Source organism: Pan troglodytes, chromosome 18 (genome assembly GCF_028858775.2).
Source record: "Pan troglodytes isolate AG18354 chromosome 18, NHGRI_mPanTro3-v2.0_pri, whole genome shotgun sequence".
Taxonomy (NCBI): Eukaryota; Metazoa; Chordata; class Mammalia; order Primates; family Hominidae; genus Pan; species Pan troglodytes.
In genome coordinates this window covers 59,790,098-59,814,667 of record NC_072416.2, presented here as the reverse complement: position 1 = coordinate 59,814,667, position 24,570 = coordinate 59,790,098, and the positions used below count along the sequence as shown (strand labels likewise).

At 35.7% G+C, this 24,570-nt stretch overlaps 1 protein-coding gene across 5 annotated transcripts in view; it reads left to right on the top strand.

Annotated features, from left to right (window-relative positions):
* Window positions 1-24,570, top strand: part of CDH8 (cadherin 8) — a 386,533-nt gene that overhangs the window by 238,223 nt on the left and 123,740 nt on the right. For all 5 annotated transcript variants that reach the window (XM_009430926.5, XM_009430927.5, XM_009430925.5 and 2 more), the window contains one exon: window positions 9,060-9,196. In XM_009430926.5, coding sequence (XP_009429201.2) covers window positions 9,060-9,196 — 137 coding nt within the window. The remainder of the gene's footprint in view (window positions 1-9,059; window positions 9,197-24,570) is intronic.

Here is a 24,570-nt window from a genome sequence, read left to right as displayed (position 1 = left end):
CAGCTCATTGAAGTTACAGAAAATTAATTTAAATAAAGTAAAAATTTCAATTTCTCAGTTACACTAGCTAGATAGCTAGGGTGAAATAGCCACATATAGTTAGTGGTTACCATACTGGATAACACAGAGCATATTTCTGCTACCATATAAAGTTCTATGCAATTCAGCTGTGGTTTAGATCATATCACTCCTGAGTTTATATCATGTCACTCCTCTTAATATTATGCACACGTACAAGCATGATAGTTTTATGATACTCAGCACTAAGGGGCAGTCACTAAAACTTTGTTGACATTAAATAAAAAATCAAATTTGCAATGTAATCCTTTCACAGTGTGTAAAACTGCATTTCATTTTTACATTTTTTGTTACCACATCATCACATTTAGAATTCTCATAATGCACTATTATTTTCCTGGCTCCAGGGAACAAAAGTTCAAATTTTTCAAAAGTATTATGTAAACATTGAAGAATTGATCACGAGTCAAACTGAATGTGGGATTTACTCTGGAGCATTTTCTTTTTTTTTGTTCCAGTGTTACATAAAATTATACATGTGATTATGGTTTTATTATGTTATTTTCTAAAAGTGTTTGTGGAACAAACTATAAAACAACACAAACACACTGAAGAAATGAGACCTGAAATGAATTGACATAGATTTGGAATCTGAGAGTTCTATATTTACCCTAAATAATGTAAAGATACATTGATCGTGTTGAGTGAATTTGCTTCACCCTATTGGTGCAAATAGCAAATAGAAATATCACAAAATTATGGCTTTTTCCATGTAGAGCCCTCACACCAGAATCTTTCAAATATGTTTGTTGTTGTTTTAAAAAAATCTGGATATTTGGCAGTGTCATCTACAAGTAATGATAAACACTCACCGTGTTGCCATGTTTTAAAGTACAAGGAAATCTTGATTGCATACTCTTATTTGGGGCATACCTTAACCTTTCAAGGCAATCCTGTTGTTCTCATTTTTTAGATGAGGTAATTGAAGTGCTGATATATAAATTGGCATAGCACAGAAGTTATGAATAAAAGAGTTAGTTCCTGGAAAAATCATCAGCTGTTTCACACAAATTGCAGTAGAAAGAATGCAGTTCAGAATAACTTTTTTCACCTATTATTCATTTATCTGTTATGGTAACCTGTATGGCTGCTGTGTACATTCCAGACTTAATTGCAGTTTGTTCGTGTTGTACTGGAGTCACAGGGAGTAAAAATGAAAGATCCACGACATTCAAAACTTTGTTCTGAAAATCTTGAAAGTGTTCTGCATGTATGTTGTCACAGATTGATGTTCTTTATTACAAAAAAACAAAATAGAGTAGGAGACGGAGGCTTTGTGTGGATATGTAGCATTGGGTATGGGTTGAGGGAAAGGAGGTAGGAGATGCTTTAAATAAATATATGTTAGCAACAAAAAATCTAATGTAAGTCCACACACACACACACACAAAGAGGTGGAATTTTTGTGCCAAATATCAGTATGAAATGTATGCAGCTGGGCTGTGTTAATTGAGGAAACATATTACTCTGGTGAAAGTTTCTATTTAATATCAACAGTAGCAGCAATGCAGAAGTATGTTATTTTCCCAATGCAATAATATTCAGTTGGCCATTTTGACCTATTCTCAACCACTACACCAGTGTATTTTCTTAAATTTACTTTTGATCTCTTCAAGCTACTCTGAATTGAATGAACTGGTGATATCGGCTTGTGTCTGTGGTTAGTGTGCTGTGTATTAAATTATTGTCTTTGAACAAGTTGCTAAGCCATTAGGAATTTTCTTGAATTTGTATCCTTAATTCCGCAAAGTAGAAGGATCAGTTCCTTAGCATTTACTTCCAAGAAATACTACTGTAGATTAGAGGAATGGTGGTATTAGAAGCCAATCAGGATACTTGTTGGATTAAAAATGAGAAAGTTTAAATAAGGCTCTTGTGAATATTAGTTATCAAGGACAATGCAGTTTCTAAACTATATCTATTGCAGTAGAAAGGGACTGTCTATTTCTAAAACTTCCATCATTAGAATTGATATTAACGTGACCCAAGGAGCCCATTTTCTCACATGCCACTTCCCATTGTGTTAATGAGAAGTTTCTTCTTACTGTGGCAGGAAGATGACTCTCCAATGTGCATGCTATTCTTCTCAAAACTAGCTCTTCTGTCTAAAGCATTTCAAATAATTCTGCAAATGAGCAGCAAATCCAATACATGCACAATTCTCAAGAAATTAGAACAGAAACTTCAATTCTAAAGATAAAAATACTAGATTTTTTTTAACCTAAAATAAAACTCATTAGCCTTTTCAATGTGAAAAGTAGGATCCAAATTAATTTTTTTCTTTCTCTTTTTCTCTCTTATCTATTCCCTTTTTTATTTCTCTTTTTCTCTCCCATCTATTCCCTTTCCTCATATTTTTAGTACTATGTTTCACACAAAATAATACTCCATGCTTAATAAATGTTCACACATCCTTCCAGCAAGCCTTTTTTGAGTAACTTCACAATCTATGTGATGCTATATGAATCAAACATTCTTTCCTTGTGCTTAAAGAGCAAAGGTCAGGCAAATGTTTATACAGAAATAGGAGAGAAAATTCTTAAGAAAGGGTCAATCAGCAAACTCTAGGGCCAGGTATAAAAGGCTCCTGTAGGTAAGATGTGAGCAAGAAAACATGATATAGCTTCTCATCTCTTTGCTTGAAGTCTATGCTCTATGGAGATACCTATAGTAAGAGATATTTTGAAAATAGTAAACCCTGGTATAGGCAAACACCACGAAGAGTTTGGAAATACTTTTTGAGTGTCACATAAAGAATTCTGTCTTTCCCGAAGCTACTAAAACATGTGACTAGTAGTTCTTATTTATTTCTTTTCGTTTTTGGATATTTATCTCCACAGTCAATTTGGGCTTTAAGAGAACTCTTACAGATTAAAGAATTGGCTCATCATTTATATTTATTTATTTTTGCATCTAAATGTGAATCATTTATCAACTCATTTACTGCAAAGCAATCCTTGTGAAGTAGACATTTTCTCCTATTTATAGATGAATATCTGAGATTAAGAGATGGCAAAAACCATAATTACTTTTGCACCAACCTGAGAGTTTCAATGTTATTCCCCCAGGTGAGATTCCACTGAAGACTCTCTGGCTCCTCAGGTTGTTTTTATTCTATTTTATGTGGTGCTGCTCAGAAGGATGCTGAGAATCACAGGAAAACAAAGTGGCTTGAGGGTCTACTTCTGAGATTTCTACCTCAAATCATGATGCCTGAGAAATTACATGATACAGATACTTTGAATTCTGAAATTTAAGTCATTACCCCAGAGTTGTTATTTTTAACCCACTCTTTTTTTTTTAAGTATTTTCTGTGATTTGGCTTAAAGAAAGGGCCTATATCAGAGTTTTGTAATGAAGTGTTGTCCTTTATTGATGCTGCAGTTTTATCACACAGTGAAATGAGTAGGAAGAGAGGGGAGGAATTAAAATGGTGGAGTGTATGGTGGCAGCTGTGAGGACCAGAAAAAAGCAAACTGAATCTTTGCAGCTAGAGATGGGGTTGGCATAGCTGTGGTATGGGGGTGGGGAGGAGGGTGATTAGGACAGCATTTGCTGAGAGCATTCCAAAAATGGCATCCTTTCTGATTTTGTGATTAATCTTATAACTAAGATTAAAGGCTTATAAGCTACTCAATATGAATACAAAAATCAACCTAATAAACCTTTGAATCTTCAATGATCAGTTCAAGGACAGAGATTTTGGTTAGAAAAGTTGGTGGAAAAAAAAATACTGGTACCAGAAATGCAGAGATTGATTCCTATTTATTCTCCCTTCCCAGCTTCATCTTTCATCACTTAAACCAAATTCCTCTATTTTCCTGTGTACACGCAGGACACTAACATTAAGACCCAGATGAACTTTAAGGACAGAGAAGTAAAGAGTGAAAGGAAAACTACCTTGAACCTTAGAAAAAGTCAGGGAATCATCAATAGAAATCTTACTGTCTTTTCCTTATAAATAATGCTAACACTAAAGCTTTTAAAATACACGTTTACAGAGCTTTTGTTTTGGTGTCAGACCGTTAATAAGTATTTTATAAGCATTACCTCATTTAAAGTTCATAAATCATGTTATAATCCCCATTTTACAGATCAGGGAACAGTAATAACATAACTAAATCACATATACGCCAATAATGACACTAAGATGAGAACTCAGGATAACAGACTGTGGACCCGTGTTTTTTGTGAGGAGATTATGAGTATATGAGCGGCCTATGGACTAAGACTCTCCTGGCAGCCTAAAGAAACACACAGAAATCCAGGTCATGTCTTCAAGCAGCAGAGCAGAGTTTGTGAGAAAATGAAGGTGGATTTAAAGTTTATTCATAGGCCTGTAAAGAACTTGGCAGATGGAAACTTTTATTCTCTGGCTTTCAGGGAAGGTCTAAATTCTTACCATCTTATTCAATAAATCATGTTTACTTAGATATTGCATTTTAATATTTAGGTGTCTAAGATATGTTCAAATCAGTATATTCCAAAATGAGAAAAATAATCACTTGTTATATTCTGTTTTGTAGTCCATTTGGGCTTCTATACAAAATGCAAAATACAAAATAGACTGGATGGCTTATAAACCATATAGAAATTAATTTATTCTGTTAGTGGGAATATGAATTAGTTCAACCATCGTGAAGGCAGTGTGGTGATTCCTCAGTTACCTAGAGACAGAAATATCATTTGACCCAGCAATTCCATTACGGGGTATATACCCAAAGGAATATAAATCATTCCGTTATAAAGACACAGGCATGCATAGGTTAATTGCAGCACTATTCACAATACCAAAGACATGGAACCAACTGAAATGCCCATCAACAATAGACTGGATAAGGAAAATGTGGCACACATATCCATGGAATACTATGCAGCCATAAAAAGAATGAGATCATGTCCTTTGCAGGGACATGGATGGAGCTGGAGACCATTATCATTAGCAAACTAATTCAGGAACATAAATCCAAATACCACATATTCTCACTTATAAGAGGGAACTAAATGATGAGACATATGGACACATAAAGGGGACCACTGGGGCCTGCTAGAGGGCAGAGGGAGGGAGGAGGGAGAGGATCAGAAAAAATAACTAATGGATACTAGGCTTAAGACCTGGGTGATGAAATAATCTGTACAACGAATCCCCATGACACACATTTACCTATGTAATAAACCTGCACATCCTGCACATGTAACTCTGAACTTAAAGTTAAAAAAAAAGAAATGAATTAATCGAAATTCTGAAAGTTGGGAAGTCCAAGATTAGCATGCCAGTGTGATTGGATTCTGGTAAGGGCCCTCTTCTGGGTTGCAGACAATCAACTTCTCACTGTGTCCTCACAATGGAGGAAGGGGGCTTGCTAGATCCCTGGGGTCTTTTTCATAAGGGAACTAATTTCATTTGTGAGGGCTTCACATCCTAATCACCTCCTGAAAGCCCCACCTTCTAATACGATCACCTTGGGAGTTAGGATTTCAACATATGTATTTTGGGAATCACACAAACATTCAAATCATAGAATGTTGTGTCCCAGTTTGGGGTTCAGAAAATTGAGTACATGTGTAGGCTTTCAAGGATGTCACCATGATACAAATGATATGAGGGCCCTTCACACTGTGTTATACGCAGCGGTCAGCACACACGTGTTGGTGAACTGTGCCACACCTATCATCTCATGTGATCTTCACAGCAATCTTGTTAGCCAGGGACTATTACTATCCCCATTTTATGCATGAATAAGATAAGCCCTTTATGTGTTTGGTTTATGCATGAACTTCACAATGACTCAGAAGTGAGTATTCATTCTGGTTCCGCTGTTTAACAGTTGTGTTACCTAAAATGTCCTAGTCTCTGAGAGTTTTATTTTTCTGTTATTCATTATATAAGAAACCAAGAAAAGAAGGGTGGGAGAAGGAAAAGGAATCTAGCACTGTGCTTGGTACAAATTTGGTGTTTCATGCATGCTTGTTGACCAAAACGTTGAGTCAGAATTTTTGTGCTGTTTAGTCATTCTTGGGAGCTGTTATCATAAAGTCTACTAGGCAATAAAATGTGTGAAATTTCTACAGAAGCAGCAGGAGTTTTCCAAAATAGTTGAGGTAGACTTTAAAGTGAATTTTAAACTAAGTCATTTCTTTCCCATCAAGTTCCTTCTATTGTGTAATCTGGTAATATTATGACATTCCTACCTCTGATCTCACTAAAGGGCTGTATTTATAGACTATTTTATAAATTCCTATGACTCACCCCATAAAGTCTGTCATGATCTGGAACTTTAAAAAATGAGAAAAATATCTCTGCCTTTGTTAGAGTTATGGGAGTTAAATAACACACATTTTTTAAAAGTTTTCTGCCATTTATAAATTCCTAAGGAAGGGCATTCTTCACTACTTTCTAAATAGGGAAGTTTATTAATATATCATTTAATGAGAGATGAAGATGACGATGATGATGATGAGCCTATTTTTAGTACATACTTAGTGCCAGAGATTGATTTAAGCTTTGTTTTTAGTCTTCACAACTGTTCCTGGGATATAAATAATTCCTATTTCACCAGCAAATAAATTGAGGCTCAGTGAATTTACTAATTATCCTAGAAACAGCAATACATAAGTAATAGAGATATAATTTGCTCTAAATTTGAGTTCTGCATGATGCATATTTGAATAAGGGATTCACAAACAACAACATTTTTTAAATGCCAACTTCCAAATACCCCGTTTTTGCTCCCCATGCTTCTTTGGGGCTAGAAATTCTAGGCAATTACTGGACAGCAACCAAATAGCCATGGAATGTGTTTCTGATTTGGGATTCATGAGTATCAGTGATTAGACTGATTCTTGTTTACTGTGGCCTCTGGGAAATTGGTTGACGCATGGATGTGTGAAATATCAGCAGTGAGATAATAAAATTACTAGAACCAGAAATGCCTGCAAAGTTATTTATGAATATAATGCAGAAAGTGATAATTAATCCTCTGGACATTTTTTAGCTCTTTTAAGAGTCAGAGTACACATGATATCTGAAGCAAAACACATGTCTGTTTAGTTATTTTACAGTTAAACTTGGAATATCATTGGTTGAATCAGCCATCATTATTCCCCAGGAAAATGGCTTTTGGTCTTCTTTCCATAATACAACACATTTAAACACTTTGCAATAAACACATCCTCATGTTCAGGATTTTGTTGAGAGCACTGTTAACTTAGCTGTCTCTCAGTTCTTAAATTCTCTCTGAATTTCTTCAATTATCCTGGGGATTGGGGATGGGAGTGATTTGTAAATGCCTAGTGTACAAGTACAAGTCAGTGTCTTAGTTTTTATTTGTAGTGAAGTCATTACTAAATGGGCAGTTATTATTTCATTTTGTAATATATTTTTTTCAAATGATTTATCAATAAACAATTGAGAAATTAAGTCATTTTAACTATTATTCCAAATATTTTAATTATGCTTATCTTTGGTGGGCAGGAGTTAACAAGAAGATCTTTTTACAATGACTTTTGAATCTAGTATAAATGATATGCATACCTTCTCTAATGAAAAAGAAATAGCTAAAACGAGAAGGAAAAATCCATTAATATATCTATCTATACCTATCTAGCTATCTAACTAGTAACTTGCTCTATAGTTATTTATCTAGCTATCTTCATAGGTAGGTATAGGTACAAATTGGTAGATGCATATTCATATACATACATACATAATGTTTTCAATGAGCTCTACTAAAATATTAACAGTGCAAAATTATAGTGGGAGGATTATGGAGAATTTATTTTTTTATAATGGCATAGTCTTATTCTTTGTCATATAATAAGTATCTATCAAGAACATGTATAAGAAATGCGCTCAGTACTAACTGGCATGGACCATGCTTCAGCTTTGAGTTTAATGAGTATCAATGAATAGAGAGATTTCGTGTGCACTTCCTAAGCCATCACCTCAATCATGAAGGCCTTCTTCAGTCTTTCTTCCTGAAATGCAATTGCATATATCGTTCTTTGGGCGTCCATCCTATCCTGTTTTAGTGCATCACTGCTTACTTACGGGCCAATAGTCCACCTTGTAGTCTTTAAAACTTAAAGATTATTGGGTCCAGCATTCCATAGCCAGGAAATGAATCTTGGTGTATAAAAAAGATATTAATAAATGTCGTGAGAATAATTTCTTTTCTTTGTCTTGATACTACCCTGATACTTAGTGGTCCTGAGAAGCAGTTTGCTCTAGACACCACACATCTCACGTATTTTCTTATCTGAATGAGTTTGCTTGATAAAGTAACTACTAATATGTCCCTTTGAAATTCTTAATTTAGTAGACTATAGTGTTAAAATATGTTAAAATATCAATTCTAACTTTTAAAAAACATTAACTATAAACAACTATTTAAAAACAACCATAGAATCAACAACTATCCAATTTCTATGGACTGAGACTAATAGAAAACCTAAATACACACTTTACTTAAAAAGGAAATAAAACAAAACAAACGACCACCACCAACAACAAAATGAAGTCCCATAAATGCAGTACAGTCAAATGAAAGTTTAACAAAATACATGTTTTATTTGAATGGACATACGTAACATGCTGCCTAGTGCCATCCTGCTTTGGGCTTGAATTCATTGTTTTATATGATATTTTGTGGCAACTGCTAATTATCATAAGCTGTCCAATAAATGTGATGGATTGTCCAATTAACTCTTCATCAGCATCCATTTTTGAAGATGCTATCTATTGAAACTGATGGCAGTTTATGACCTACATGTTGCATATGTAGCTAATTGCTCCTTGGACAATAATTACTAAGTTTCTCGTGCCTCATTCAGTCATTTTGTTTTATAAATTATGATGCCACTGAGTTTCCCAATTCATTTGATTTCACAAATATGGCTCTCCAAGGATTACTAAAGGTCTGCTGTGGAATGTATGGATCATATAAACATTGAAGTAGATTACAGATGTGTCTGTTTTGTAGGTTTTCCATCGACCGGCACACTGACCTGGAGAGGCAGTTCAACATTAATGCAGACGATGGGAAGATAACGCTGGCAACACCACTTGACAGAGAATTAAGTGTATGGCACAACATAACAATCATTGCTACTGAAATTAGTAAGTGCCTGGATTTGTTCATTTCTTCCTTGTGTGACTGAGTTCAATTTATGCTTATTAATAATGTGATAAGCAGCCCCTGTTTCTGTTAGATACCTTGGCATTGGAACTTATTTGATTGTTCCCAAGGAGCCTTTGAATGTATCATCTCAACACAAAATAACTTACACTGTGGTAAATTACTGAAATGTTTCAGGATATGTGAGAAGGAAACATTCTTATATCCATTATTCAGTCATTAAAAACAATGCTTTGCATTTTAAAGTAAGAGGAAAAGATTTAGTATAAAACAATAGGTTAAAAAAATTCAAGAACTGTACACTATAATTTAAATAATTGGACACATATACATATAGTATGGTACATACAATATAGAAACACACATTTAAATCATACACATGCACACATACATGTGGAAAATATAGACGGAAGCTTTATCAATATGTATTATTTTGGGTAGGAGAGATTATAGATAATTTTTTGTTTTTTTTAGAGTCTAATGTATTTTACACAGTAATCATGGGCTGTTTAAAATTATATCAATATCAATTCAATGTAATTTTTTTCATACATTTTGTGAAAACATTTGAGCTATTTTATTATGGGGGAGGAGAGTTTAGGGTTGTTAAAATAACTTGTTAATCTTTTTATTGACTTTTTTTTTCTTCTTTGCACTTGATAAAACTATGATGGAGTCTCTAAACAATAGCTATATGGTGAAATTTGGTGCCAAACTGTCTTTAAGAGATTACATCTACTTTATCAACTTTTATTATACAAAAAATGGAAAAGGGAGAGGATGTCCATTTTATTTCCTAGCAAAAAACATGTTGCTTATTATCTGAATATCTTCTTTCTATAAAGGCCTTTGAAGTTGTGCACAAATTCAAAGGAGACAATAAATTCCAAGAGAGTTGGGGTAAAGGGAATTTGAATAAGAAAATAAAAATCAATGTTAAGAAAGATTCATGGGCACACATACTATATAGAGAAATATAGATGATAATTATAGGAAATATGCCCTAAAATTCACTCACTGTCTGGCAGCTGATGTGAAAACAGGGGAAATATCTCTGTGAAAAATGATTACTTTGTTTGTATTTAAAAAGAAGTAATCCAGGTGTTCAGGAGAAACAATGTTTTTTCTGGTTTTGTGATGTGAGGAAAATGTCCTCTACCAAGCCTTATAAAAAGAACGTTTGTGTGAAAGAGTGAAGATTCAAGAGTGAAGAATGTCTGTTTCTTATAGCAGCCTTGAGTGCAGGCAGAGAACATGCAGTCAAGTTGATATGTAGTTTCAACACTACCAAACTCTGGCTCTGGATAGAAACAGAGCTTTGGAAACTTTGCTGTTTCCCCTGCCTTAGGAGTACTATTTTCTTCCCTAGTGTCTTACCATCACGGCAGTTTCTCCTTGTAACATGAAGAGAAGAAGCAAATAAAGCATGCCATTTGGTGATTTTGGTTTGTTAGAAGTGTTAACCTCATTTAGAAAGATGTAGACATAATTTTTTTAGTAATTTACCATGTCGAAGCCTGATTATCACCTTAAGCCTCTCAGAAAAGCTGTATCTATTTAGATGACTTAAGGCTTTATAAAAAGCTCAAAAAAACCCAGTCTTCTTTAATGTGGATAGTCAATAATTACTTTATAAAGAATTTTCACATATACTGAAAACAATCTAGTAGAGTTAAACTTAATTCATGTTACCTTTGAGATAGAGCTCTCTCTTTTGCCCAGGCACTATATCATAGCTCACTCCACCCTGGGCTCAAGTGATCCTCCTGCTTTAGACTCCCTAGCATCTGGGCCTACAGGCACAAGCCATCATGCCTGGCTAATTGTAGTTTTTTTTTGTTTTTGTTTTTGTTTTTTAGAAACAGGGTCTCACCATGTTGCCCAGGCTAGTCTTGAACTCCTCACCTCCACTGATTCTCCTGCTGGGATTACAAACATGATCCACAACCAAGGCCCATGCCACCTTTTTATAATAAGATAGATTCCTTTACTTAAATATCCATCAAGGTTTATGAGTTATCAGCAAAATGTACTCAAAGCAATGAATACACAGAGCTTGGCTTAAGAAACATTTCAGGACAATCCAGAAACAAAAGACTCATTTTTGAGAAATCCCACACAAGTAAGAAAAACAGATACAAAAATAGCTGCTCCAGGGCATTGAGCTGTTAGCTGCAGGGTGACAAGGCTACCAAGCTCAGTCAGGGAAGATGTTCATTTGCTCATTCATTCAATAATTATTCATTAAGTCTTTACTATTGCTAAGCACTCATCTAGTGACTGAGGATATAGCAGGGAGTAAAGTAGGCATAAATTCTGCTCCTCTTGGAGTTTTCTTTCCAGTGGCACCTGGGAGTACTTGTATATCAAAGGGTAAATTGGAACCTGTTGATATATCCATAAAGAAAGGCACAGAGGTAAGGAAGAAGATGATGAATGTTGAGAATTCAAGCAATTCCACTTTGATGGTGTGAAAATAAATGCATCTACTGACCTCCTTCAATGAGGATATGATGATATTAAAAATTACTTCAAAATACATATGAAAAATCAAGACTTTATGTATTTTAGTAAAATAACTAGTTAAGATTTTTAAGTGGTATTAATTAACTGGTATTAATTAAGTGGTATTAATTAATTAAGTGTTAATATTAATTAACACAATATAACCAAATTACTGAAAATATCAAAAGTAGACCAGATCAAATTTTCTGAATGTTTTTAGAGAAATGGTTCAGTCATGTCCCAGATTCAGGTTTATAGCTGGCTTCATATGGAGAATGAACACATTGTACCTGCGCTCATATGCTGAGCCTCAGCTTGCTCATGAACCATAGAGAATTTAAAATATGTGCCCAATCATACATTGATTCCATTCAAATCAATGAATGGGAGTTGATGGGAACTGTCTCACTTTTTTTTTTTTTTGTCAAAGATTAAAAACTAAACAAACTGCACAGGTGCATTTTGGCCAAGAAACAAGCTGAATTCATGTCAAACATCTTAAGAAATATTAGTCTGCAAACTTAAAAATCTGTCTTTGAATTTTTGCAGATTTCTTTCTTAGAACAAACAAGGATGAGAATACAAAAGAGAGCTTTAAATTTTAGCTGTAAAATACTAGCTGGGGTGACATAAATTTGAGAACTTTAAGTGTACAATTAAACCACCTATTTTCTTAATCATAAAGGGAAGTGGAAATCATAAGATCACAGAGAAATTTTAAAAATTGAAATTACTATGAACATAGCTTAGAAACTTGTTTTTACTTGATTTGATTATTTAGCCCATCACATGATGTTTATCTTCCAAAGCCACAGACCATGTCTTGGGGAAAAAAATTAAAAGGAGATTTATAGAATTTGTCTGAGATGAATATTTAAAACCATTCAGAATAACAGAACCCCATAGGGGGAGGTTCTAATAATGATAAAGAAAAAGTCATTCCAGGGAGAACAATTTAAAATGACTCTCAGAATGCTATCTCATCAGATAAAAGATTTAAACAAATGAAATTAGGCTAAAAAGTGGATTTTAGCGAAGTCCATCTGTTATCTCTTAATGAGAATGGAGATGTCATTCTTTATCCTCTTGTGTCAGATTCACTTAACCGAGGCTGAGATGCTTCACTGTGTTTATTACCCAAGTATTTCAGTGGTAGTGGATCTAACATGTCATCCTGATCAACTGGCACATCTTATCACATGAGCTGGCAGGCAGATGTCCATGTGCTAACAAGAGATTAGGCTTGTATAGTATATCTCTGCTAGTAGCAACCCCATTCCCTGAAACTACAGTGCATGGCTGCTATTTACCATGATGATGAAGATTTAAGGTAAATTTAGCTGAATAATGAAAACAATGAGAAAATAAACTGAAAAAAGCCCTTCGATGCTTTTAATTCTCATAACATTTGCTGAAAAGTGACTACTATTATTATAAGCATTTTCCAGGCAAAGAAACTCAGATACAGGTTAAGTAACTTGTCAAAATTTCATAGAGGGCAAGGATGAGAGTGGAGATACAGGATCAGATCTTGTTTAACTGCAGAATATATGTCCTTAAATACCTTCCACAGAAACCTCACTTCAATCTTCTTTCCTCTTTATCTTCTTGCTCAACTTGAGCTTCTGATACTGCTACATCATTTCTTGAATCAAGTAAATGAAACCGTTTTTCTGTGCAAAGGAGAAGGTTAGGGCAAGGACAAGGGTGAGGTGAAGGAATGAAAAAGCATGCATTTTATTATGGAGAGTAAGAATATTGCCTAATAAACATAGCAGAACTTTGGAACTTTTAAAACCAGAATCCTAATCCCATTTTATAGATTAGGAAACTGAAGAACATAGAATAGAGAACACAGCATAGTACATTTTAGAAGGCTGTTTTTCAAAGCAGACCATTGATTAGAATTGCCTAGAAAATTGTCTAAAACAAACAAACAAGGAATAGTCCAGACTTCATTTGAGACCTATTGAATTAGAATCTCAAAGGAAAGTTTCAGGAATTTACTTCTCACAACTTCTTCCTTGTTTTCCTCACCATGCACACACGCACACACACACACACACAAATAAACGAACATTACAATTTGACAATACTGCAAAGGGAGGCAAAGAAGGATGAGGCATTATTGGTTTGTTTGTTCTTTTTTTTAAAATTTTCCCATGCTGATTATAGCCATAGGACAATAAAGAATACTGAGAATGTGGGAATTAATTTGCTTAGAATAGAGTCTCTGCAGGGGCATTTTAGATGCACTGAATGCTCATTTTAAAGTGTCCTTCACAGAGAACGTGATGGTGTGGAATAGAAAGTTTCAAAACTCTCTGACACTCTGTACCTGGGAGCAGGCAATTGGCATGGCATTTGCAGAAAGTACATGACTATTGGTTACCTGAAAGTATTTCAAAGCAGGAAGCATATAATTGCCCATTAAATTAATCTCTTTGAGTTAGTGATAATGCATTGCTCTGGCCCACTACAGCGGGCTGCACACATTATTGCAAATGAAGCTTTTCGCTAATGATGGTTAAATCTCCCAGGGAAAACACTAGTTTTATTGCACTTAAGGATTGTTTTTTCCTGGCATGGGGCCCAGTTGCCAGAATAATTGCTTTGTCCAGCAATTTTCTAAGATATACTTAGAAAAAAATATATCTTTATAGGCAGTTCATTGTTTAGAGGAATCTTGGGTTCTGGAGTTGGATGGAGTTGGAGTCCTTGCCACACTTTGGTCATGTAACCTTGGGTACATTATTTCTCTTTTACTCTCAGTTTCCTCATCTGTGAACAGAAATGATTACTCTTTAAACTTGTGGGTATAGTGAGAATGGAAATAAAAATGATAGTACTACGTCTTTTAGCAAATAATTTACCTACAATCTTAAGAAAATGATGGAGACATAGTGTATGTTCTTCTGGTTAATACGGCCCTTAATGGGGGCTTTGAATCACAGCTTCATTTAAAATTATTTATTTAATTTTTTGTCTGTTACCCTTCCCCTTCCCACAACAAAATAGTTGGTAATTATGGCCTGTGTGTTACTTCTAGGTGCAGTTATGTTTCTGCATTGCATATCAAATATGTTTGTTCATTGACCTTCTTCTTGCCCTTGGTTGAGGCATGGTAGATTGATCAATGGCTAAGCAATGGCCCTCATAATGAAGCAGGCACATGCTTACTAAAGACTTTAGATTTTATATCAAGATTGTGCTTCATATATATCCATCTGTCTCTATTGCCTATGACATAGAGCAAGAGCTCCATAAAGATCGATAGCTATTCCCTTGTGCAGGGTGAAGGGGAGATAGTGGGAGAGAAGCTATTATTGAGTTAGATAACACCCATGGAAGAGAAGAGATGATAAGAGCCTAAAGTGGGCAGTGAAATTCAGGTACAGAGGTGGTTAAGGGGCTCCCCAAAATCACACAGGTTGCAGCAGTAAGACTGATAAGCCTGTCTGGGAATATAGTCATGTGGCAAGTTCCTATCTAGATCCCCCACTTTAGATAGGCATGCAGGTTCTCTAAGCTGGAGATCAATGTTCTTAGCAAAGAGAAATACAGTGAAGGAAAGTGAAAACTAAAATATGGAAAGTGAAAGGGAAGCTACAGATTCCTGGGGAGGGAATCAGCATCCAAAGCATGATTTCCTACAGGGAAGAATTGGGGTCCATGTCCTTCCAAGTCCAAGGAGATAAGTGATGCAGGCACAAAATGGATGTAATTCTGCGCATAGCCCATGTCAGTTTTATTCTAATCCTTGTGACTCTCTGGCTACCCCTGCGACGTAGGTAGCAGTAGACTTGACTTGGGAATTTCTCCCTGATTTTTACTTTGTTCTGCAACCATTCTACTAATTTTCTCCCACCACCTCTTCCTTTCATCTTTCCTGCCCTTGTTCCTTCCAGTCTAAGAAAGAACACGTGGATTGAGAATGGAGGAATAGATTTTAGCCAGGCATTCCTTTAGGATGTCAGTGTGATTAATAGCCTCCCAGTCCTAAGCTCAAAAATAAGAGTAGATAAGACGCACCTATACCTACATCTTGCCCTTGTCACTCTTTATAAACCACCCTCTCCAAAGCCGTAACAATAACTCTTACTGTAGACAACTATAGATAAAATGTAGAAAGAAGGTAAGCAGAAAACATGAATGCTAGCTTTTCAGGTGCGAGTTGCTGCTAACTGGTAGCTCATAGCAAATGGTTATCTCCAGGTTTGTAGTACCATATTAAAGGAAGTAAGGAAGACCCTAGATATCTGAACAGATTTTAAAGGTAGGATAGTATTGGGTTGATTTACCCCTCAGGCTTTGGTTTTCTTTAGGGATGGAGAAGTCATGAGGACTGGGAGGAGAAAATAAAGTTATCAGTCCAGCAGTTGAAGGGAATAAGATAGTGGTTAAGTATCCAGGCTCATAAATCTGTTTGCTAGGTTGGAATCATTGCTTTTTCATTTATCCATGCTCACTCTTTTGTTAAGTTACTCAACTTCTCTCTGTGGTGGCTTAGTTTTGCTATCTATAAAATTGGTAATGTGTTTAAATTTTTATTTTAAGTTCAGGGGTGCATGTGCAGGTTTGTAACTTAAGTAAGTTTGTGTCCTGGGGGTTTGGTGTACAGATTATTTCATCATTGAAGTATTAAGCCTAGTACAATGGGGAATGTGTTGGTGCACCTTTAGAGATGTGTGATGAAGAATAAATATATTTAAGAGCTATAATCTTACCTAACTTAAGGTAAACTTGATAATAATGTCAATGCTAATATCAATTTTATAGTATTAATCATAATATAAACTCAATTCTATCATTATTGTATAATTAAAAAGAATTTGCCAAAAAGTGACCATGTTTGTCATCAAGCAAAACTACCCAACCTAATCCAGAGAATCTCTCAAATTGTTTGTTCAGGAACATATCACTTTGGGATTATTTGAGGGATGTAATTTTCCTTGATTATGTATATTAATAGGAGCATCTTCTTTCCTCTGTCAGTCCCAAGTATCCCGGCCAGGTTGGCAACTTTAAAAGCTCCTTCTTCATCCAAAACCAAAGTCATAGGCAAGTTGTTCTAACAGTTTTTTTTATAACAATAGAGGTTATTAGTTAAGGACATAAGCTGTTGAGTTATAGTCGAGGTTATTAGTTAAGGACATAAGCTATGAAGTCAAATTGCCCCAGTGAAAACATTGGGTCTAACATATGTTAAATGTGTGACTTAAATAAGTTATGCAATCTCTTTAGGTCTCAACGGCTATATTTGAAGTTTGTTATGGGAGTTAAATGAGATAACACAGGTAAATTGCGTAAACAGAGCCTAACTTATGGTAAGGACTTGATAATATTCTTTGTATTTTCTCTTTCATCCCCCTGCCTTCCCTTTTCTATCCTCCTCTCTATCCTCTTCCAGATGAAACCTGGTGCTTGCCAACTCTTACATTCCCTATCATCTCAGTCCTATATCTAAAGGATTGTATTTGTCATTCATTTTCTTCCTTTATTCAAACCACTTGGGCTTAGAGAGAAAGAGGGCTGAAATAGTCATATGGAGATGTTAATATGTATTAATTCACTTTTGCTACATATTACATCATGACACAATTTGGTGACTTAACATAATGTTTTCTTCTGGTTCTGTGGAGCAGCTGGGCAGTTCTTTTGGTTTGAACTGGTTTTGGTACTCTTTCTGGTCAGCTGATGGCTTATATGGGACCATATATATAAGCTGATGGATTATATGGGCCAAGTCAATCTTGGCCTCACATGTATATATGGTGGGCTGTTTAGTCCGGGGTGCTTTAGCAGACACAGCTTGTCTCTCATCCTCTAGCAGGCTAGCTTAGCTTTTTAATTATGTTCTCAATGTTACAAGATGCAGCAAAGCAACAGGAAGCCCCGGTGAGCAAGCACTTTACAAGCCTTTATTTGCATCCAGTTTGATAATAGTTCATTGACCAAAACAAGCCACATGATCAAGAGTGGGTAGAAGGGCTAGAGAAGTGTCATCTCTTGATGAGAGGAGTTAGAAATAATATGGCCATATTTTTTCTTTTTAATTCAGACGGGGATGCTGAATCTCAGTATGTAGGACTGAGGGATATTGATTTGTAGTTTCCACATAATTACTCTCCTGCCTTCTTTCCAGAATGTTCTTCTCAGGATAATGCATGCATATGCAAAATCCTTTGCTCCAATCCCTTATTTATCTGGCGAAAGGATTGGACACAATATTTCTCTTTTTATTATTTATTTTTTCTTCATTTTAATTTTATTGTTTATTTATTTCTTTAAAAATAGAGATGGGATCTCCCTATGTTGCTCAGGCCGGTCTCAAACTCCTGGCCTCAAGCAATTCACCTGCTTCGGCCTCCCAAAATGCTGGGGTTATAGGCATGGGCCACCACACTATCAGGACACAATATTTCTAACAGCCATCAATTGGTTAACTATAGATTCTTTATAATTTCATCTTAAATAGCGATTTGTATTAACTCATTTTATGTATTAATGCATTTTTAATGCTTAGAACAACTTCTGCTGCATACAAGCTACTGTAAGTGTTAGCACTTATTATTTATTATCTCCTGATACCCTGGTTGGATCTGGTTCCTTTGTTATAAGTCCTCACTTTGTTTTACGTGTTTATTTTCTTTTAAATAACTGTTCAAGGCTTATAACACATACGTATTTGGTTGAGCTTTTGAAAATAAATTCCTAAGGGCAGAAATAGTTAAGTTCCCTGTTCTCATGTAACATTTCATTATTGCTTTATCCTGTGGGCCTACCATAGTGCTTTGGGGCTCCTAATAAATATTGGTTAAATGAATGAATGAATGAAGAAAGGAAATAATGAATTAGTATAATGAGGGAGTACCCTGATGATTTCTAACTCCAAACAGACACTATTAATTGATTGGCAGGGAGGATCTTTTTTAAAATATACCCTAGACAGCTGTTTGTTAAAAATCCCATGCAGATAGGTACACATCCATTATGGCTTTCTGGATCTTTATGTCTTTTTTTTTTTTTCCCCCCCTGAGTGATTGAAGCTGAGACAGAAAGGGCAGAAAGAACTGTGCTCTCCTTGTAGAAAAATTGTGGGGCACTGACTGTGTTCACAGGGAAGGATCCCCACAGAATATTAACCAATCTTGGGAGTTAGAGACCATGAGAAAGGTGCTGGCAGAGAGGAGCCTCGGGTCCCCTGTCTGTTTCCCTAAGGACTCTGGCTTCTGATCTTGGAACCTTGATTTTTCTTCCCTTCTGAGAGCCTGGAGGCAAGCCTTGAATAATGCCAGCCCACACTTCATTACCCAACAAGCCCGTTTATCAGTTGGTCTGATCTGTATTGAACAAGTGCAAGCAGGTTACAAAGCAGCAAAGCCAAAAGAATGAAAATGCAGCACGTTTTCTGATTCCAGGAATCCCTAATCCAAAGCTTAGAAACTGGGGCTAAAAATAGGCACCAATTCCATCCTTATCCACCCCTACCCAACTGGCATTTCAGTACTGGGTCAGGTAGCCCCTTAGCCAGATGATGGACATTTAAATGATAACTTGGCTTCCATCTCATTTGGGCTGTCAGGGTGTCAGTTACTCCACTCACTTACTTGTAGTGCTGATATTTTCTGGTCCCTAGAGCCTCTATAGGACAAGGACTCACCTCACATGTCACCCAGATTCAAAGGTTATGCTATTTGTCACAAGAATAAGTTATGCCTGCTCCTTTTATGGCTGCCAATTCTATCCACCCTGGAATTCAAATTAGCTAAGAAAAAAGAAACTAATATCCTTTGAGCAGCATCTTTGGGCCAGGCACTGTGTAGATCTCTTGAGAAGCTCTGTCTGTTTCAGCCGCACTGAAATCCTTGGAGGAATGATGAGGAACCATACTCAGAGATGTGGAACCACTGCCACAGGCCCACAAAGCCAAAACTCACAGAGCAATTCTTGCCAAAAACATAGTACTCCCATCTTCTCACATCTGTATTATTTCTCTAAAATTTTATAAACACTACACAAATACCAGTACGGATAGGATTCAGCTTATTTCTGTAACTTTTCCATGTGCACCAACTGTGCATTAAGAGGTGAGCACTTAGAAAACAAGACATGGCTCCTTTAAGCTTTGCAAAGTGGGGACAACAAACTAGAGACATGCATTTACAACTCTAGCAATCATTCACACAAAAAAAATCATGTATGTAGTGTGGAGTAGGGTGAGATTCTTCCACTACATGGGATAGACAGTGTTCTCTGTGAAGATTCTCTGTAGGAGTTTTCATCAGGATTGTGAAGTAGCAGTAAGAGATGCATTTAAAAATTAGAAAATGGCTTTATCAAGAGAAGAAGAGCTTAGAATATCTTCTGAAGACGAGGGGAATCAGGAATGTGAAGTAGATATGGCTAGAAAGTTCAAGTAAAGCCTATTCAGTTAAGGATATTATGTTTGCCTTTGAGTGCCAGATCAAGGAAATAATCTCATTCTCCACATTAAAAGGGCCCATCAAATGCATTGAAATAGGAAAATATAGGGCCCAGAATATTAGCATTCAAATTCAGGAGCAGAATAGGTTATGAGTGGAGTAGTGAGTCTATGACATAGAGAATAGGAAAGGAAGGTGTTTCTTAAATTTTTTGGTGCGTCAGAATCACCTGGAGGGCTTGTTAAAGCATAGCTTGCTGGCCAGGAATTTGTATTTCTAACAAGTTTCCATGTGAGGCTGATGCTGCAGGTCCAGGGACCATGCCTTGAGAACCATAGCTATAATCCCTGCAGTCTTAATTCAGACTAAAACTAAACCTGTATTAGAGATGGAGTTTGAATAAACAGAAATTGGCATCTGGTTAAAACTAATGAGAAAACAAGAAAAGCAAATTCTGCTGGAGATCGCAAGCCTTGACAACAGGGACAAATATAATTACAATTAAAAGTGTCGCAGCTTACTGTGTGCTAGGCCGGTTTTTAACCCTTTCTGTATTCTTTGGCATGTTTAATTTTCACAATAACTGCATGTGTTAATGCCATCAGTTATTTCATCTAATAAAAATACCAGAGCTCAGCCTCATTGGATTTAATCCTAGCTTTGTCTCACTTTTCAGACTAATTTCTGAACATTTTGCATCTCAATTCTCCTAGGGAAAACCCAATTGCTATTAAGACGTACCGTGAGTGATACTAACAAATCAGATTACAGAAAAGATGGCCCAACCTTTCCACAGCCTTCCTTCATCCAGTTTGTAAAAGAGTTTTGAACACAATGAGATATTACTGGTAGGCTTTCATCCCCACTGAAGTAACTGCATGGAGTGGTTAGGTGGGGGAGGTCCAGATGAGATTTAGGAATTTAACATTTGCATCTGTGATCTTTGTTCCAGAGGAATTTGGATATTTGGAAACCTCTGGGTTCTGAAATTTTAAAATAGAGTTTAAATGAGGAGCTGGTGTTGAAGTTTGAGTGCTCCTGCTGCCCACTCAAATAAGCCTGAAATGATGCTGAAGTCTGTTCCACACCTGTTGCCATAATTTAACAATGAATGAGTAACATGAGGCTGGAGAAGGGAGGTGTGGATGACAAGTATGGAGGAAAAAACTTGTACACTGCAGTCAAATAGATATGAATTTCAGTCTAGGTTTCCTTAAAAATTACCTGCTTGAAAGAAAAACTTTCCTCGACCTATATAATTTATTTCTTATTGGTTAAAAAGAAACTATAGTATTCAATAAAAAGCTGTAACTCACTTGAGTTGATGTACAGAATATATGTATGTGTGGGTGTGTGTACATATGTATATCACTTGACATGTTTTTGACAATGGTAATGCCAAATCTTCATCAATCTGTTCTTTCAGTTAGATTGTACTGAGTTTGATGTTTAAAGGACTCTGACTTTTTAGAGCGCCTCTGTCCAAGCTTTGTTTTTGTTTAGTAAAACAAATAAGCAGCCCTAATACACTGTAAAGAAAAATTGGTTAGGAAAAAGTTTTTTTTTTTTTTTTTTTTTTTTGGCTGGCTTTTAAATACAGCTTGTCATTAGATTTGTGTGTGAGGCATAGTATCCAAATCTCTTTGCTGGTTCATATTTGAGTATCTCTGGATATAAAAATACCCATACTGAGCCAGCATTTGATTTCCTGCTGAACTGTTTTTCACATTTCCAATATAATTATGTAGCAGTTACAAAGAAACAAAAATCTGAACTCCACAGAATACCATAGAAACCCACATTCATTTATTTAAGAAAAGATATAAAAAGAAGATAAGACAGGAATTGATGTGTCAGGTGACTTCTCAGGGTAACTGATACCTAAAATAAATCTGTGAATATCTGGATACCTATTAAAAATGATTGGTTAGACATGGATTTTAAAAGGCAATTATATATTCTACAAATGACCCCTGGTATTTAAATAGGAGATCTTCATGAAAGTAAGTGCTGAATTTGATATCTTTTTATTTGAGCCTTGTTTTCTGTATGATTGCTTTTGTCCTCAGTACAGTCCAGATTAAAGAGTTTTAAGGTCTAATAAACCATTCACTTGGTGTACCAAATAATTGCAAAGTGAATACAGAAAACATTAGTGAGTTGAACACATTTTTTGCCCACCTATCCTAGGCACTTCAGACACAGATTGTTGAAGACCTAGTTCCTGGCCTGGAGGTGAAGTTTCTGTAGTGGAGAGGGCAGCTTTTGAACTACAGTTAAATTGTTTAATTGAAAGAGACAGAAAGCATCCAAACCACAAATAGGAGGAAGAAATGAGTTCTGTATGATGCTTTCTCTGGTGCCCTTCGCAGTCAATCCAGATACTACCATGTGGCAAGTGAAGAAGGAAAGCAAGAATGTTAGTGGCAAAGGGAACAGCATGAAGCCATCCAGGAAGTTTTGGATATTTTTAGATGCAAAGGAGGAACTTGTTGATCTTGGTCTCTTTCATTCAGCTATGGTTATGATAGACTTCATTGTATGTCCATCTGGAGACTGTGCTTTAGGAATGAGTAATAGACTAACAAGGAAGCCTCAGTATAAATAGATACCCAAGGCCTAACTTTGGTTGAAGAATGGCTGGAGAAGCTGTTTCCTGGGCATAATAAGAATCATGACTTAGGGAAATGGCCTGGATGCAAAAAGAGCGGTACATACACTTGCCCTTTCATGCTCTCTATTGGTTCGATGTCTAGATCTGTAACATTAAATGATATCTGCATGTGACAATAAAGAACAGAAAATAAACCAGCATTTAAGATGCTACTTAATCCCAAGCAGAATGCTGGTCTCTGTGTACTTACATTTCTTGTTTCATTCAGTCCTCATAACAATGTTTAGATGGATGTAACCTGAACACTGTTTTAGAAATGTGTCATGCGAGACTCAGGAAAGCCGGGACACAAGGAAAAGCCCATAGATGTAATAAAGGGAGGTTTGAATCCACCAGATTTGATGTCAAAGCCTGAACTCTCTCTACTCCTTGGTACTACTAAGTGTGATAGATGGGCAAACATCCTCTAAACAAGGTTCATCTTTGTACAGAGTTTCAAATGCACCATTATTCGCCAGGTCCTATATTAGATAATACACATATAGGAATAAAAAATCCAGGAATCACATTGCTTACATCAACTTGGTTGCAAAATCATAAAAAATAACAATCATAGAATATGGCATGTTTATTTTATCCAGTGTAGTTTGGCCATGAAGTTTGGCTTACTGTGACTTTCACATGAATAGTTTGGTCTTTCTTTTTAATGTTCACATACTATAATTATTTTATCTGCAACAGAAACATCTAATTTTAAAAGTCAAAGAGGTGGGTAAAATAAATCCATTTGGGAAATGTTGATTCAATCCATGGGATTATTGTAATTGTACCTCTGAACATCATAATTCTCTTCAGTATGTGGATGAAATGATACAACTACTAAGTTTTTTTTTTTTGCATTTCTATTTGATAAATCTTTAGTGTCTGTGTTTCACATGATAGTGAAGAGCACAGATTTAGACAGAAAGGTATGGGATTGTAAACTGACCACGATATTGGGAAGTTATGCAATGTTAGTCAAAGTACTCATTCCTTTTAAACCTCAATTTCATCACATTAAGGTGCAGATAATAATATCTTTCTATGTTGTTGTATAATGCATGTAACATAGTAATTAGTCTTAAAGTGAGTAATTGAAACATACTGGGGGAGATTGGGGCAACAGACTTTTATTCTTTAAGACCATAATATTCAAAGAGTGGTCCAGGGATCTTTAGAGTTTTTGAGACATTTTTAAGCATTCTGCAAGGTTGAAATACTTTTTTATAATAATATGACAACACTGTTTGCCTTTGTCTGTCTCACAGTTGAAAGTATACTTTTCCAGAGACTATATGGCACTTGTTAATATCATAGTGAGCCATTAGCTCAATGGCCAATGGAATCTGTGCTTCTATATTCTTGTGTGTGTGTGTGTTCAACTTACAATATGGTAAATATTGAGAAGTACAACCCAATAACAAAATTTTAATGCATAAAGGGTTTTGGGGTTCTTCATTAACTTTTAAGTGTGTGAAGTGACCCTGAGACCAAATTGTTTGAGAACTGATGCCTTAGAAAGTTATTTATTTTCTCAATTAGCTTGAGGTAATTAGTTTGAGATATAGTAACAATAAGGATTGTTACTGTTAATATATCTTGAATATAACATTGATGGAAACAGCTTATTACCTGTAAAACGTTGGCTGGCTATTCAAAGAAGTAATGCTTATAATTTCTTTATTAGGATTCTTGGTATGGAGTAATTAGTAAGCACTCAAAAAATGCGGATCATTGTTAACAGCAGAGTGAAAATGAAGGTAACCCCAAA